General features: G+C 49.0%; 2 protein-coding genes across 2 annotated transcripts in view; both read right to left on the bottom strand.

Moving 5' to 3' along the window:
* SCRT2 (scratch family transcriptional repressor 2) overlaps nucleotides 1-214 on the bottom strand; it is a 31,291-nt gene extending 31,077 nt beyond the window's left edge. The window contains exon 1 of the mRNA XM_082226472.1: nucleotides 24-214. Within this exon, the coding sequence (XP_082082598.1) occupies nucleotides 24-165 (142 nt within the window). The 5' untranslated portion in view covers nucleotides 166-214. The remainder of the gene's footprint in view (nucleotides 1-23) is intronic.
* The window catches only part of ANGPT4 (angiopoietin 4), a 265,142-nt gene that overhangs the window by 44,772 nt on the left and 202,018 nt on the right, over nucleotides 1-18,352 (bottom strand). The gene's annotated exons all lie outside the window — the stretch shown is intronic.

Raw genomic sequence — 18,352 nt, forward strand, 5'->3', positions numbered from 1 at the left:
CAGAGCGCCTCTCGCCTCCTTACCATCCTCCACCCCAGGGTCGCCGGCTCCCAGGGGTCCCGCCAACTCATTGTAGGAAGTTTCCAAGGGGTGGTAAGTGGGGGTCGCCGGGCTGGGCTGGAAAGCGTCCGCCTTGATCTTCTTGACCAGGAAAGAGCGAGGCATCGTGCAAAGAACCCGAGACGCCGCCGCCTCCGCCTGCTGCTACTGCTGCTGCCGCCTCCTGAGCCGCGATCAGCACTTTGGACAGCGCCCGCTCTCCGCTTGGGAGCGAGAGGAGGGAGGGGCGGAGATGGGAAGCGGGGAGGGGGGGGAGGAAAGTGGAGGAGGAGACAAGGTTGGGGGGGGGAGGCGGGAACTGGCGAGGAATAGCTGAGGTCAGCAGCACGCTCCAGCCTCGCCCCCCTTCCTCCTGTCTTTATATGGGACGCAGGCTGAGGGGAGTGGGGTGGGGGGGGGCGATCAGGTGGATTAATCCATCAACGGTCCCCCAGGACCGTCAGCACGTGAGCAAAGAACAGGCCGGGCTAAAGGATGGGGGCGTTTTGTGTTGGGGGGGGGAGTTGGGGGGATATTGCGAGAGGCAAGGCAAGGGTGGGAGGAGGGGAGGGGGCAGGGGAGGGAGAAAGTGAGAGGAGGGTGAAGCAGACAAGGGGACCGGGTTGGCAGTGCGGTGAGGGGGGGGGGGAGGAAGAGAGAGAGAGAGCAGGAGGGAGGGAACACAGTATTCCATTGCCCATCTGGTTAACACTGCGACACACACACACACACGCACACACGTCTAGAGTCCAAGGTTTGAGCCTATAAACACCTTTTCCATATTATTCGACTCTCCCACCCCCGCGCCAGCATTGTATAACCCGCGCGGCGACGGCCAATTTCAGCTCCGGAAGAAATTCTCAGGCAAAGTCTGTACCCAAGATGAGGAGAGAGGCCGGCGCTCTGAAATCTGTTCTAAAATCAGTGCAAGATAACTTTTTTCCTCCCCCTTCTGCACCCCAGAAAATAAAATGGAATGCTGGTTGCCAGAGGGATGGAGGCAAAAATAGGTACCTATCGATCCCTATCGCTCCCTCCACTGCATCCGTCCCTTTCTCTCCCCACTGAGCGAAGCTCCAGAACAGGCCGGCATTCTCTGCCCCTTTTGGAAACACTCTTCCTCTCCCCCCCCCCCGCAACGTTTCCTAACACAGCTACCCAAATTCCTCGCCATGCAGGGAATTCCTCCGCCCCCCTCGTCGTTTCCCCTCCCCTTCCTCCTCCAAATCGACCCCCTCCCCTCGAGCAAAACTGCTCCTTCGACAGTCATTTCTCTCCACCCGGAGGGTTGATTAACTCTTGCCTCCCCTCCCCTTCCTCGTGTCCAGCCAAAGGCAGAACAATAGGGACACGTGTCTGAGGAAGAAGAGGAGGGAAGAGGGGGTGGGGAGGGGGGAAAGATTCTCTCTCTCTCTCTCTCTCTCTCTAGCCCCCCGCCGCCACATCCCTCTCTTCACCACCATCCACGGTTTCTTTGTCTTGGCACAAACCCAGGGTGGTTTAAGACCCAGCAAATTATGATTGTTATTGAGCCTGGATTCAAGGGCGGGGAGAGACCCTGATTTCCCAGTTCAACAAAAGGTGGAGTACTTTGACCTTTGGAAAAGCGAGAATGGAGAAGGAGAAGAGTCAGTTTATTCCTTTCATCTAGAGCCAGCTGAAGTTATTTCGCTGCTTGAGACGAGAAGGAGAAAACGAAACCCTCAATGGTTCCACCACCACCACCACCCTCCGAAATAATGCGAGGCACACAACCCACGGCGGTAATTCTCCCCCACAAGCCCCAGTGCACAGCTCCTGGTTACTTTTCAACAGGAGACGTTTGCAGCGGATTGCACCCCAGAAAGAGCCGGATTCAGGGCAGTGCGACTGGTTCGGTCGCACGGCAAGCAGGGTGTGTGTAGGCCGAATTCTGGCATTGCACAGAGCGCCACTGAAATCTGAGACCCCCTGAGGGTCCAGACCTCGAACTTGCTCTCCTCTTCCATAGCCCTTGATCACAGCCCTAATCATCCAGCTGCCCCTTGCCTAGTCGTGAAGCTGCCTGTGTCTTCATTTGACCCCAGAAAAGGGCAGTTGTAATGGGAGGACAGCACAGACCCCAGCTTGTTCAAGGTGCATTGCAAACCTCTGTGTGTGTGTGTTCTGCACAGACTCTTTTTGACTTTGGCCATTTCCAGTTCCTTCGGGGTATAAATCAGGGCCTGTTCCTTACGCTGTGCCATCAGGCCAGGACAGCCACTAAAAAGTCCACCAGGCGTTTGACGGATGGTGTTTCTTTGCCTGTTGCCAATGCCTGTCAGCTTGGGCCAAGCAGCCTGTTGAAATGGCTCCCTCTCAAATCCACAAAGCGTTGCCAGCCTGGGGATGAAATGAATCCTATCCTCCGTGTCCTTGGATAATTCATTTTATCACAACCATTGTTTGTTTAGCCTGTGGCCTAACTACTGCACCAGGAAGGCTACAGATTGCAAAGTTTCCCTGCAGCTTTCAGAGCAGAAACTAACGTGCCGTCCTTAATCTAGGAAGCAGCTGTGGCAGACCTGTGACATTACAGATGTTGCCATATCCCAGATGTTCACATTATCCCAGACTATTGCCCATTCTGACTGGGGCTCAGGGGTGGACAAATCTTTCCAGTTTGGTTTCTTAAAGTTTCTCATTTTGGAAATAGTTCAGTTCTCCACATTTATGTAACTGCAAAGAGTCCCTATGAAAATCGGTCAGCAGTTTTGTGCAAATTTCTCGTAATATTTGCATATTTACCCACTATACACATTTTGCAATCTAATAAAAGTAGTAGTACGCTATTACTTTTATTTGAATTATAATGCTCGCTTTTTTGCGGCATATGCATTCTTCTACACATTATTTGGTTGGAAAGCTTTGCTGCAAAATTTGGAGAAGTGTGACTTTTGGATACCTGTGTTTTATTTCATGCATTGTTCAGAGTCGTAGCTATTGGGGTGGGGGGTGGGGGCTAGCCACATTTTTTTTTGTTTTGGGTGAAGCCTTCAGAGGGGCACCATTGAGACTCCCAGTCTGTGTTTGTACACAGCAACGTTTCTTTGACCCGGATGAAAATGAGCCTTGTTTCATTCCGCATTGTTTCAGGAACTGTGAATCGTGTAAGGTAAAGGTAAAGGGACCCCTGACCATTAGGTCCAGTCATGGCCGACTCTGGGGTTGCGGCACTCATCTTGCTTTATTGGCCGAGGGAGCCAGCATACAGCTTCTGGGTCATGTGGCCAGCATGACTAAGCCGCTTCTGGTGAATCAGAGCAGCGCACGGAAATGCCGTTTACCTTCCCGCCGGAGTGGTACCTATTTATCCACTTGCACTTGGACGTGCTTTCGAATTGCTAGGTTGGCAGGAGCAGGGACTGAGCAACGGGAGCTCGCTCAGTCGCAGGGATTCGAACCACCAACCTTCTGATCAGCAAGTCCTAGGCTTTGTGGTTTTAACCCACAGCGCTACCCACATCCCGCGTGAATCATGTAGGCCTGCATTAAAATGTGAACTGTGCCAAATTTCTCCCCTCATCCCTACTGGGGGCTGATGGGATTTGGAGTCCCCACAACCTGCCCTGTGGAGTTTTTCTATTAAAATGATTTTTTTTTAAAAAAAAACTTGAAATAAAATTTATTTTGAAATTGGTATTTCAATTATATACATATTGTATATAAACACAGAATGGAAATTAAATTTAACAATAAATAAAAAGTAAACAATAGCCTGCACCCCTCCACCCTGGGCCACAAGCCAGGTAAGTGATCGTATCACTGCTTCCTGTTTGAATAATTTTGTGTGTTGCTCCTGCAGGGACGATTCTTCAACATCAACTTTGTTGGACTGGTCATGTTGTTCAGATGCTTGATTATCATCTTCCAAAGCAACTACTCTATTCTGAAACTAAAAATGGAAAGCGTAATGCCGGTGGTCAACAAAAGAGATTCAAAGACTCTCTCAAGGCAAATCTTAAAAAATTCATATCCCCCCTTCTCCCTACCCCGGAGCTCAAGGAGGGGTATGTGGTTATCCCTGCTTCTTATTTAATCCCCACAACCACCCTGTGAGGTAGCTTAGACTGAGAGGCAGTGACCTGCACAAGGTCAGCCAGAGAGCTTCATGGCCAAGGGAGGATTCGAACCTTGCCCTTGTCTGCCCAAGTCCGCCACTCTAACCATTGCACCCCACTGGCTTTCTGTATCTGTTCCCCCTTCCTCAATACAGCCCCGTACTCTTAACTCCTTCACCACCCCCACTTTTTTTTTTAAACCCTCACCAACCTCACATTGGGGGCTATCACATTCAGCTGAGGAAAATTATTTCCATACAGCTGCCCAGAAAGCCACGAATTTTAAGATCATTGTGGGTTGCTGGAGGCTGGGGGGGGGGTCCTTTCTTCCTAGCGTGGAAGAAAAGGTTTGCATTCTTCCTTGTGTGTCTCTCCCCTCTGTCCTTTTTTGTGCACGGAGAAGGGGGTTCTTTGTGTGCGTTTGGGGAGGGGGGCTCCACACAGAGGCTTATTGCAGTCAGCAGTATTAATGCCACTCGGCAGCTCTGATTGCCGGTTATTAGCATATATTATCTCAGTCCCCTGCTCCTGAAAGGGGGGGGGGCTATTCTCTTTCTCCCCTCCCCAGCCGTCCCTCTCGCTCCCCCCTCCCCAATCCGCACCCCTACCTTGTCTTTTACACTTAATTACCTCGCTTATTGCACTACATTGGGGTGGGGAGGGGTGCAGAAATATCGCAGAGCAGCGGGCAAGTGTGCTTGGCACAAATAGGGCATGAGTAATCGCCAATTTGCTTGCTGTGCCTCCGAGGAAGGAAAAGGAAACAGGATTCCATAATAACAGATAAGGTACAGGGAAAAAAGGACTCTTCTATCTCCCCACCACCACCCAAGGCCTTGCGAAAAGGAATCTCCAAAGCATACAATAAAGGAGCAACAAGAAGAGGGGTTCAGGGAGAAAGGGGGGGATTGCTAAGCAGCGGCATTTAAATAAGAGCTGCCCTTTGCAGACCTAAAAGGCAAGTTGTCTGCAGAGGTGGCTTCTGTTTGCTCCAGGGGGACCGCTAACCTTGAACTTGCAAGGCGTGTGATGTCACGGCTCCTTGCCGGGAGGACAGATGGGCTATGATGTCATAAAGAGCCCCAGATTGTTCTCATGGGCCATGTGTCGTTTCAGGAGGGTGTTATGTGCGTGTGGTGATTTGGAGGTGGAAAGCATGAATGCAGACCTTCCGACTGTCCCGATTTTCCAGGGACAATCCCAGATTTACAGCAGCCATCCCACCTTTCTTTTTTATTTGATCCTGGAATGTCCCGCTTTTCCCTATTTTTATCAGAGAAATGTTGGAGGCAATGAGAGCAAATATGAGATGTGGTGTGAGCAAACAAGTTGGAGGAGAGAAGACTGGGCGTTGATTTGAGAGCCACCTTCAATCATTATCATCATCATCATCATCATCATCATCATCATCATCATCATCTTCATTCTTTTATTTGTAGCTGCCTTTCCATAGTTGAAACTATGCTCAAGGTGGCCTACAACACGACAAGATTTACACAATTACAAACATAGCAGAAGTCATAAACGATAAATAAAACACATCAAAAAGTACACAGCCAAATGGAAACAATTTCCACGTAAATCATAAGATCTAAAACTAAACAACAATAATATATATAACAGTGGCAGCTCTCTCAATCCTCTGTAAACAATACAGTGGTACCTCGGGTTAAGAACTTAATTCGTTCTGGAGGTCCATTCTTAACCTGAAACTGTTCTTAACCTGAAGCACCACTTTAGCTAATGGGGCCTCCTGCTGCCGCTGCACCGCAGCTGCACGATTTCTGTTCCCATCCTGAAGCAAAGTTCTTAACCCAAGGCACTATTTCTCGGTTAGCAGAGTCTGTAACCTAAAGCGTCTGTAACCTGAAGCGTCTGTAACCCGAGGTACCACTGTACCCCAGCCCAAGAATCTGTTCAACAGCCTCAGCTTTTGTAGCTGGAGTCAGTCCGCACTCCACTTTCCCAGGCCAGATGGGAAAGGGCCAGCAAGGCAGGGTGCGGGTCTTCTAGGGCTCACAGCCAAGAAGATGGTCTCCTTTAAAACAATGCAGATAAAAATTAAAAACAATTTTGAAAGAGGAGCCCTCTCTGCTGAGCAGCTGCCGCTGTCCTTGTACAGCCTGTCAGGCCCCGCCCCAAGCCAGGTGGAGAGAAGAAGAGGAAGAAGAGTTTGGATTTGATATCCCACTTTATCACTGCCCAAAGGAGTCTCAAAGCGGCTCACATTCTCCTTTCCCTTCCTCCCCCACAACAAACACTCTGTGAGGTGAGTGGGGCTGAGAGATTTCAGAGAAGTGTGACTAGCCCTAAGTTACCCAGCAGCTGCATATAGAGGAGCGGAGACGTGAACCTGGTTCACCAGATTACGAGTCCACTGCTCTTAACCACTGCACCACACTGGTGTTGAGAGAGGAAAGGACAGGGCCCTTCATGCCCTCAGTGGGCAGCCCTCTTGAAGGGCTGAGGAGCTGCCACATGGAAGATGGAACAAGCTTGTTTTCCGCTGCTCTAGGGGCTAGGACCCGAACCAATGGAATCAAATGGCAAGAAGGGAGATTCCGACTAAAAGTCAGGAAGAACTTTCTGATGGCAGAACAGCAGAGCAGACTACTCTGGGAGGTGGTGGTCTCTCCTTAAACAGAGGTTGAACGGCCACCTGTCAGGGATTTTCTAGCTGTGATGCCAGCATTGGACTAGATGACTCTTAGGGTCTCCCAAGAGCCAGTGTGGTGTAGTGGTTAAGAGTGGTAGACTCGTAATCTGGTGATCCAGGTTCATGTCTCCGCTCCTCCACATGCAGCTGCTGGGTGACCTTGGGCCAGTCACACTTCTCTGAAGTCTCTCAGCCCCACTCACCTCACAGAGTGTTTGTTGTGGGGGAGGAAGGGAAAGGAGAATGTTAGCCACTTTGAGACTCATTTGGGTAGTGATAAAGCGGGATATCAAATCCAAACTCTTCTTCTTCCCTTACAACTCTACGATTCTAAGTGTAAATAGGGGTGTGTGTTTTTTAAATGTAGGATCAGAGGCATAGGAAGGTCAGGTGGTACTCAGCGTGGAAAATTGCTTGTCACCCCCCCCCCAGACACATTGACTTTTTCTTTTTTTTGCCTGCAAAAATGGTTTTACATTATTTCATATTTTCTTACAAATGAATTAATAATAATAATAATAATAATAATAATAATAATAATAATAATAAACTTTTATTTATATCCCGCCCTCCCCAGCTAAAGTCGGGCTCAGGGCGGCTAACATCAGAAACATAACATTGGTAAAAAATCAAACAATAATTAAATTACCTCCTAAAAACATGTCAAAATCAAATTAAAGTCTAATTAGATGGCTTTCCGCAGGGTTAGGGTTGGGAACATTAAGCTTTCCACTGAATTGAAATTTCAGCCTTCACGACATAGGAAAATGTCCACGTAAACAGCTATTTTGGTGAAGGAGGGTCAAGATATTAACTGATATGCATGAAATTTCATATATAGCTATATAATCCCTAGTGTAGTAAGATAAGAACCTTTGGAACAGGCATTTTTTAAAAAAAGTTTTTTATGAACTGCCCTAGTAGGCCAGTTATTGTTCCTTGATAATTTGTCACCCCCCCTCCATGATGGTACTTGGGGCTGCCCGCCCCCCCTTTCCTACGCCCCTGTGTAGGATTAAGCGTTGGTTCTGGGAATCATAATCTGAATGCTTCTGTGTTAAACCTAAGAGTTGGAATTGGGGATGACTGGGCTCTGTTTGGTTATTTCCCTGACACCACCTGCCTGACATACTCTGGCCCGCTCACTCATGAATCACGAAACTGGCCCCCTCCTTGGTAGCCTGGGGGGCTGGGGGGGCAGGCAGTGGGGGGGGGAGGGCAGAGAGCTCACAGGTGGCACATTCACAACCTCAGACCTCCATCTTTTCTGCCGGGCACACCTGGCTCCTTGTGGCATCTTTCATCCTGCCTGCCCTGCTGCCTTGATTTAAGACAGGTTAGCATCGCAGCCGTCCCATAAAACCCCCAGCTGGAGTCAAGGGGCACAGAGAGAAAGGGAAGCATCCCAAATAAAAGAAGGGGGGATGGAGAAAAGGAAAGGGCATCTTGGACCCTTTTAAAGGGGAAGGAGGAAACAGGTGTTTTGGCTGTTCTTCCTTGCTGGCATGAGGAGGGCAGCTGAGGATGGTGGCCTGGGAATTGTGCCCCACTTTCAGAAGGGAATTGTTGGGCGTTTTCAGAGTGGGGTCAGGAGCTGCCCTGCTTTGCATGCTGACAGTGCCAGCTGCTCAAATGGATGGCACAGCCTCACTTCTGAAGGAGTTTTGCATTTCCTTAAGGCTGCATAACTTGTGGTGGTTGGAGAGTTTTGATCACACCTCCTGAGTTTCTGGCTCCCTTTTGTCTATTCAGCGCGGAGCCTGTATCTCAGTATTTTCCTCTCCTGGGTCTTTACTCTTCTTCTTATTATTATTTTTTTTAAAAAAACCTTAGGTGACTTCCCCTCTGTTTGTTTGTTTTTCAAATGCTTTTTATTGAATTTTCTTTAGCACAAACAAAACTGAAAGTCACTTGCACTTTATACCTGTACACATAAAGTAAAGGTAAAGGTAAAAGGACCCCTGACCATTAGGTCTAGTCGCGGCTGACTCTGGGGTTGCAGCGCTCATCTCGCTTTACTGGCCGAGGGAGCCGGCGTACAGCTTCTGGGTCATGTGGCCAGCATGACTAAGCCGCTTCTGGCGAACCAGAGCAGCGCATGGAAATGCCGTTTACCTTCCCGCCAGAGCAGTACCTATTTATCTGCTTGCACTTTGATGTGCTTTTGAACTGCTAGGTTGGCAGGAGCAGGGACCGAGCAACGGGAGCTCACCCCGTCGCGGGGATTCGAACTGCTGACCTTCTGATCGGCAAGTCCTAGACTCTGTGGTTGGTCTCTTCTGCCTTGGTCAGACCACACTTGGAATACTGTGTCCAGTTCAGGGCACCAGAGTTTAAGAAGGATGTTGACAAGATGGAATGTGTGCAGAGGAGGGCGACCAAGATGATCAAGGGTCTGGAATCCAAGTCTTACGAGGAGTCCTTGGAGGAGCTGGGTATCTTTGGCCTGGAAGAGAGGAGACTGAGAGGAGATCATAGAATCATAGAATCCTAGAGTTGGAAGAGACCACAAGGGCCATTGAGTCCAACCCCCTGCCAAGCAGGAAACACCATCAGAGCACTCCTGACATATGGTTGTCAAGCCTCTGCTTAAAGACCTCCAAAGGAGGAGACTCCACCACACTCCTTGGCAGCAAATTCCACTGTCAAACAGCTCTTACTGTCAGGAAGTTCTTCCTAATGTTTAGGTGGAATCTTCTTTCTTGTAGTTTGGATCCATTGCTCCGTGTCCGCTTCTCTGGAGCAGCAGAAAACAACCTTTCTCACTCCTCTATGTGACATCCTTTGATATATTTGAACATGGCTATCATATCACCCCTTAACCTCCTCTTCTCCAGGCTAAACATGCCCAGCTCCCTTAGCCGTTCCTCATAAGGCATCGTTTCCAGGCCTTTGACCATTTTGGTTGCCCTCCTCTGGACACATTCCAGTTTGTCAGTGTCCTTCTTGAACTGTGGTGCCCAGAACTGGACACAGTACTCCAGGTGAGGTCTGACCAGAGCAGAATACAGTGGCACTATTACTTCCCTTGATCTAGATGCTATACTCCTGTTGATGCAGCCCAGATACGAGAGCCATCTTCCAATATCTAAAGGGCTGTCACATGGAAGAGGTAGCAAATTTGTTTTCTCCTGCTCTGTAGGACTCGAACCCATGGCTTCAAGCTACAAGAAAGAAGATTCCAACTGAACAAGGGAGATTCCAACTAAAGATCAGGAATAATTCTCTGGCAGTAAGAGCTGTTAGTCATTGGAACGGTCGTCCTTGGGAGATTGTGGACTCTTCTGCCTTGGAGGTTTTTAAGCAGAAGGTGGATGGCCATCTGTTCTGGATCTTTGTGTTGAATTTCCTGCATTGCAGGGGGTCAGACTAGGTGACCCTTGGCATCCCTTTCCAACTAGACAGTTCTATGGTACAGTGGTACCTCAGGTTAAGAACGTAATTCGTTCTGGAGATACGTTCTTAACCTGAAACTGTTCTTAACCTGAAGCACCACTTTAGCTAATGGGGCCTCCTTCTGCTGCTGTGCCATCATCGTGCAATTTCTGTTCTCATCCTGAAGCAAAGTTCTTAACCCGAGGTACTATTTCTGGGTTAGCGGAGTCTGTAACCTGAAGCGTCTGTAACCTGAAGCATCTGTAACACGAGGTACCACTGTACTAAGTTTGGTGAGTGAAGGCAAGTAAGTGAAGTATGGGCACAAGCATATCAACAGAACTTTCCATTCTAAAGATTCAGAATTTGACCGTCTAAATCAGATACAATAACCAGGCATAGCTGCTTCCAAATCTTTTCCATACTATGTAAATACACATTTATTTGAACAACCTCAAGCTTCGATTTGCTGCAGGGCTTCTCATCGCTTGGCAGGACGACTTACACGGCGGCCAACAATGAGGAGGGTTTTTTTCTGGTCTCTTTCTCTCGTAAACCTTTAATCCTCTGGCTGCCCACGGCTTGAGGAAAGAGCCCTGTGGCTTTCGCTTTTGCAACTTGCTCCACTCAGGCCCTCTCAACCACGTATCAATTAGACCCACCACTGCTCGGTGATCTCTGTTCTTCACCACAGGGTGGGCAAATGGAGCCCACCCAGATTGGCCCTCCGTGCCGAAAGGTCGCAGGAGAAGGTCTCTGGCAGCGGCCAATCAAACGGATCGATCTGCGTATCAATTAAGCAGCTGGAGCGCCAGAGGTCCGAGCCGTTTCCAAGCTGCTTCAAACATGATATGTGCGCAGCGCCTCTCCGTAGGGGAGAGTGCACAGTGTTTGCACATGGAATTGCAGAACCACAGAACGGTAGATTTGGAAGGGACCCCTAAGGGTCATCATCAACAACAACAACAACAACAATTTATTTGTACCTGACCCATTGTACCACTCTCAGCAGCTTCCAACAAAGATTAAAAATACATTAAAATGTCACACATTAAAAACTTCCCTGAACAGGGCTGCCTTCAGATGTCTTCTAAATGTCAGGTAGTTATTTTTCTCTTTGACATCTGGTGGGAGGGCGTTCCACAGGGCGGGCGCCACTACCAAGAAGGCCCTCTGCCTGGTTCCCTGTAGCTTTGCTCCTCACAATGAGGGAACCGCCAGAAGGCCCTCAGTGCTGGACCTCAGTGTCCGGGCAGAATGATGGGGGTGGAGACGCTCCTTCAGGTATACTGGACTGAGGCTGTTTAGGGCTTTAAAGGTCACTTTGAATTGTGCTTGGAAATGTACTGGGAGCCAGTGTAGGTCTTTCAAGACCAGTGTTATGTGGTCTCGGCGGCCGCTCCCAGTCACCAGTCTAGCTGCCGCATTCTGGATTAGTTGTAGTTTCCGGGTCACCTTCAAAGGTAGCCCCACATAGAGCGCATTGCAATAGTCCAAGCGGGAGATAACCAGAGCATGCACCACTCTGGTGAGGCAGTCTGTGGGCAGGGAGGGTCTCAGCCTGTGTACCAGATGGAGCTGGTAGACAGCTGCCCTGGAGACAGAACTGACCTGCACCTCCATGGACAGCTGTGAGTCCAAAATGACTCCTAGGCTGCGCACCTGGTCTTTCAGGGGCACAGTTACCCCATTCAGGACCAGGGAGTCCTCCACACCTGCCCGCCTCCTGTCCCCCCAAAACAGTACTTCTGTCTTGTCAGGATTCAACCTCAATCCATTAGCCACCATCCACCCTGCCCCCGGCAGTAGCCTGAGTCATTTTGCAATTTGCACAAGTTCACCCTTGGCTCTGTCATGAGTTCAGGCAAAATTGAATTTCTGCATTGTGATGGTTGGACTAGATAACCCTTGGGGATCCCTTCCAACTCTACAATTCTTTGATTCTAACATAGCAAGGGGAAATTGAACCAGGAGTGGCGTGGACACCAGAGAGGCCCAAGTGCCAACGTTTGCAGTCCAAAAAAACCCGAGCTTATAACAGAATGTATCGAAGCCTTCCCCAGAGCCTCGGAGGATGCCTCCTTCCCAGATTCCAATTTTAATTAACTGGATTATTATTGTGATCAATCAAGTTCTTGGCTGTGGCTTCCCCCTACTCGGGCTTGCCTTCCTCAGAGCATTTTGCATGGAAGCAAACCAGCAAACAAATGCTGTTTTTTTGTGGGGGGTGGCGGTGCTGGGAAACCTGCCTGCCTGCTACCACCAACCCATTTGTTAGATTGTTCTTACCTATTTTCATGTGTGACAGGACCCAGCAGCAAGAGGCCCACGCAGACAAAGTTGTGTCTCCTTGTATGCCGATAGAAAGCAGAAACATAATGAGCCCCCCAGGCAGCCCAAATTCTGTTCCGAGAAAAAATAGAATCCTTTGTCCTGCATAAACTGAATGCTGTTGCTGAATTTATATTATTGCCTGCATTTGCCCCAAAATGGGAAGGAGCAAGGATTCCGACATCGTGTTGCACAGCTCCCGGGTTTTTTTTTTAGTGTTGTTTTTTTTTTGGATGGAGTATAATTTATTATACGGTTAAAAATGAGCATACTCTGTTTAATACAACCAATACTAATGTGGATAAAATAGAGAGAAATAAAATGGTAGGTAAACAAAACTAAAGATTTAATAACTTGAAAAAGAGATAGAAAGTCTATGTAGACCCAGTAGGCAAGAATGACTGGTGTATTTCGTACGTTGTCGTGTAAAATTTTGCAACTCATGCTGTAGTCTTTGGTTTTCCGTCTTCTAGAAGTAAACTGGACAGCTCCCGTTTATTTGAACTGGGGCAGGAGATGACTTAGCTGAAGGTGGTCTTTTTTCTCTTTGACATTCCCATTTGGATTCGAACTTCCTGATCTCCATCGCTGAGAGAGGATGGGGAGGAAATCATGGGCCTATTTCTGATGGCCCCTGGTGACTTCATGATCGGGATGCCAAGTTCAGCTCCAGAACAATTATTTTGCAACCTCCCACCCCCACCCCATTCCTTCCCCAAATAATTATACTTTCATGCAGTAACGAGGACACACAAAAGCCATAGATCAACTCTCTCTCTCTCTCTCTCTCTCTCTTTCCCCCCTTCCCAGCACCCTGGGGGAATAGTCCTGTGCAAACAGATGGATGGAAGGCGAAAGGGGAAGGAGGAGGGGAGCGAGACAGCCAAGGAGGAGTGTGCCTGTGTGTGTGTGTGTGTGAGGGGGGGTTATCCATTTCTCCCTGAGCCCCTCACAAAGGGGGAAGCAGCCTTGGCAGTGTGTCTCTTCCTTATCACCATGAACAGGCCCTGAGCCCCATGGCTCCTGCCTGCACCCCCATCCCATTCATGGCCGCACAATAGCCAGTTGGCTGGTTGAGGTGCGAAGATTAATTGCCCAAAGGACTGGAGTGTGAGATCTGGTTGCCTTGTGTGTGTGTGTGTCTCATTGTGGGGGTAGGAGAGGAGAAGAAGGCATAATTAAGTGTGCAAAAGTTAATTTGATCTTGGACGTGTCGGTCGTCAAAAGGGCCAGCGATAAAAAAGGGTCTCCTTTGGGGGGAAAGTGGGGTTCTGTTTGGGGGATGAAGGGATAGCAGGCCAAGGAGGAACCTGGTCTCTCCAGGAGGGAAAAGGGAGCCAGGACTTTACAGCGTAGCCACGGAAAACAACCCCTCTCAACGCCTCTCATTGAGGTTTTCCTTACCATCTGCAAACTTGCATTGGCGTTTTTTTTGGAAACATGTAGAAAGCGCAGTGCTTAATTTTCACATTGAATAATACGTCCATTTTGGATGACACCCATGTCATGTAGTCCAACCCCCTGCCATGCACGTCGCTCCACTTTTGAAAGAAAAAGGCTTTATGCTGAGTCGCTTCATCTAGCTCTTGTCTACATGGACTGGCAGTAGCTGTCCAGAGATTCAGCTCCGGGTTTCTGCAAACCCAATCTGAAGATGCAAGGGATTGTATCAAGGAGCCATTGTGTGCAGGTAAAGGTAAAGGTAAAAAGGTAAAGGACCCCCGGACGGTTAAGTCCAGTCCAAGGCGACTATGAGGTTGCGGCGCTCATCTCGCTTTCAGGCAGAGGGAGCCGGCGTTTGTCCACAGACAGCTTTCCGGGTCGTGTGGCCAGCAGGACTAAACCGCTTCTGGCGCAACGGGACACTGTGATCAGTGGCGTAGCGTGGGGGTGCAGGGGGGGCCGGCCACACCGGGCGCAACATCTGGGGGTTAGGGTTAGGGGGCGCAAATCCACGGGTTAGGGGGCGCAAATTACTTGCCTTGCCCCGGGTGCTGACAACCCACGCTACGCCACTGACTGTGACGAATGCCAGAGCGCATGGAAACACTGTTTACCTTCCTGCCACAACAGTATCTATTTATCTACTTGCACTGGCATGCTTTCGAACTGCTAGGTTGGCAGGAGCTGGGATAGAGCAACAGGAACAAAGCTAGTTGGACCAGTGGTATCTGACTCGATATAAGGCAGCTCAGTTTTTACAAAAGGGAAACTCTCACAACGTACAGTCTGGGCCTGACCTGAGGATTCATGTGGCAGCCACCTTGCTGAAGCTAAGCAGGTCTCGGGGTGGTCAGTGCCTCGATGGGAGACCACCTGGGGCCCACACAGAATCATAGAATTGGAATCCCCTGGTCCAAACCCTTTCAATGCAGGAATCACAGGTGTGCCCCGTTGGGTTTCCTGATGGAAGAAAGATGGGGTTAGATTATTGTAAGATGTGCAGAATTCAGTGGCCAGGTTGCTCACTGGGGCAAGAAGGTTTGAGCATATTGCACTAATCCTGGCCTGACTGCACTGGCTACCAATTAGTTTCTGGGCTCAATTCAAAGTGCTGGTTTTGACCTATAAAGCTTTAAACTGCTCAGGATAGCAATACCTCAAGGACTGCTTCTCTTCATATGAACCAACCCGGACCCTAAGATCACCATCTGAGGCTCTTTGTCATGTGCCTCCTCCACGTGAAATCCAGAGGGTGGCAACATGAGAACGGGGCCTTACCTGCAGTGGCTCCCCATTGGTGGAATGCTATCCCCAGGGAGGCTCGCCTGGTGCCTTCACTGTGCATCTCTAGGTGCCAGGTGAAAATGGTCCTCCTCAACCAGGCCTTGGGCTGAGTGACACCCGATGCCCCTTTTAAATAAGTTTTTGGGAGGGGTGGGGCAAGGAGGTTATTGGTCTGTGTGCATGTTTGTATTTTGTGTTTTCATCTTGTATTTTTCATGTTGTAAACTACCCTGAGATCTGAGGGGACGCGGGTGGCGCTGTGGGTTAAACCACAGAGCCTAGGGCTTGCCGATCAGAAAGTCGGCGGTTCGAATTCCCGCTACGGGGTGAGCTCCTGTTGCTCGGTCCCTACTCCTGTCAACCTAGCAGTGCGAAAGCACGTCAAAGTGCAAGTAGATAAATAGGTACCACTCTGGCGGGAAGGTAAACGGCATTTCCGTGCACTGCTCTGGTTCGCCAGAAGAGGCTTAGTCATGCTGGCCACATGACCCGGAAGCTGTACGCCGGCTCCCTCGGCCAATAAAGCGAGATGAGCGCCGCAACCCCAGAGTCGTCTGCGACTGGACCTAATGGTCAGGGGTCCCTTTACCTTACCCTGAGATCTACAGATGAAGGGTGGTATACAAATTTAATTAATCATAATAAAACATGAGTAAATAAAAATACAGGCAACAAGGATGCCTTTGTTGTTTGCATTCGCTGCGAGGAGGCAAGTTATGCTGCCTCTCAGCTTGGTGCCACCATTTTAGGCAATCATACCTAATAGTTGTGGATGGAGCTGTCCGCCATAAGGCTTTCTCTGAAATCCATTTTGCCTCTCTCTCTGTATAGTCCCCCAGCCCATCTCTCAGTGGGGTCTCGGATCAATAGTTCAGCATCCTAAGCTGAGGATGCAGGTGGAATGCAATTATCAGGCTCCTTGCAGAAACCTTCCTCTCTCACTCTCGCTCTCAGCAGAAATTGATAGCTGTGCTCCACACACTGGAGGGTCTTCGCTTAGCACCTTGATTGGATCGAGCTGTTTGTGACACCTCATGCTGCTTGCTCCATTTGTTGGGGAACCCAAGACAGCAAACAAATTGGAGGATCTGCATTTCTGACTCTTGGAAAGGAAGGGGAGCTCAATTATCCCCTGTTCTTTTGCACTGAATTGCTGTTGTTGTTGTTGTTGTGTGTGTGTGTGTGGGGGGGTGTTGACAGCTCCAGATCTGCCCTCAGGACATGGGTGTGGGGTGAGTGGAGGGGACAGCTGCCCCCTTACTGCTCATGGGCTTGCGTGTGTATTCTATGCCACACCAGAAAACTACCGAACTGGCAATGCTGTAAGGGCCAAGTAATATTAATTCTGCACTTGCAAGAAATTGATCTTATAGGGTGGCCAGATCTGTACAGTGGTACCTCGGGTTACAGACGCTTCAGGTTACAGACTCCACTAACCCAGAAATAGAACCTCGGGTTAAGAACTTTGCTTCAGGATGAGAACAGAAATTGCACAACAATAGCACGGCGGAAGGAGGAGGCCACATTAGCTAAAGTGGTGCTTCAGGTTAAGAACAGTTTCAGGTTAAGAACGGGCCTCCAGAACGAATTAAGTTCTTAACCCGAGGTATCACTGTACTTTGGAATGCACTCTTCCATGAGGCAGTGATGGCCCCCAACTTGGCGGGCTTTGAAAGAGGATGAGACCAATTCATGGAGGAGAGGGCTATTGATAACTCCTACCCATTATCTGTATGCTTTCGAAACATGGACCACTTATCAACGCCATCTCCAACTCCTCAAAAGATTCCATCAATGGTGTCTCTGAAATTTTTTACACATCACTTGGGAAGGCAGGCGAACTAATGCCAGTGTACTGAAAGAAGCAAAGATCACCAGTGTTGAAGTAACGATTCTTCAGCATCAGCTTCGTTGGACTGGTCATGTTGTGCGGATGCCTGATTATCATTGTGGTGTAGTGGTTAAGAGCGATAGACTCGTAATCTGGTGAACCGGGTTTGCGTCTCCGCTCCTCCACATGCAGTTGCTGGGTGACCTTGGGCTAGTCACACTTCTCTGAAGTCTCTCAGCCTCACTCACCTCACAGAGTGTTTGTTGTGGGGGAGGAAGGGAAAGGAGATTGTTAGCCGCTTTGAGACTCCTTAGGGTAGTAATAAAGCGGGATATCTAATCCAAACTCCTTCTTCTTCTTCTTGTCTTCCAAAACAACTACTCTATTCCGAACTTAAAAATGGATTGCGTAATGCTGGTGGTCAACAAAAGAGGTTTAAGGACTCGCTGAAGGCAAATCTAAAAAAAAATATGTATTATTAAACACCGACAACTGGGAAACGCTGGCCTGCGAGTGCTGCAATTGGAGAACAGCCTTTACCAAAGGTGTCATGGGCTTTGAAGATGCTCGAACTCAGGACACAAGGGAGAAACGTGCTAAGAGGAAGGCACGCTTGGCAAATCCACACCCTGTTCAACTCTTGCCTGGAAACCTATGTCCCCACTGTGGAAGGATGTGTGGCCTCCACAGTCACTTATGGACTCACTGTTAAAACCCTGTTTATGGAAGACAACCTTACTTGGCTACATGTTGTCGCCAAAGAAGAAGAAAGAAGCTCTGCCTCCACAGTTGCTTCCGAATACAGTTGGGTGAGCTTCCTTGTGCTCCCCTTTCTGCTTGAATGCTTCTCACGGTCATCTGGTTGGCCAAGATGCTGAATTAGATCAGCCATTGGCCTGATGCCTTCTTATGTTCTCATGACCATTGTCCATGCTTCCTGGGGCTCCTGGAAGTCCAACCACCTATGGACGGCCATAGATTTTCCCACTCCTGCTTTACCACCTGGGGAAGGAAAGAGTGCCTGGGTGATATTTGACGGGATCATTGCCCGCTTGTCTGCAGGGCCAAATTGACATGATGTTGCAACTCCTGATGGATCGAATGATGGATTTAACTTGAAAGCAGCCGTGGAAGTTAAGATCAAAGCAACAGGGAGAAGAAGGGGGAAGCTTGAACCCTTTCCCTTCATGCCAGGTTCTCAGGCTCAATCCATGGGGTACCTCCAAACACTCTTTTAATTTTCTGCCAGTCAGATGGGTGGGGTATAAATTAATTAATTATTATTATTATTATTATTATTATTATTATTATTAT

The sequence above is a fragment of the Podarcis vaucheri genome, assembly GCF_965113315.1.
Source record: "Podarcis vaucheri genome assembly, chromosome: 6".
Taxonomy (NCBI): Eukaryota; Metazoa; Chordata; class Lepidosauria; order Squamata; family Lacertidae; genus Podarcis; species Podarcis vaucheri.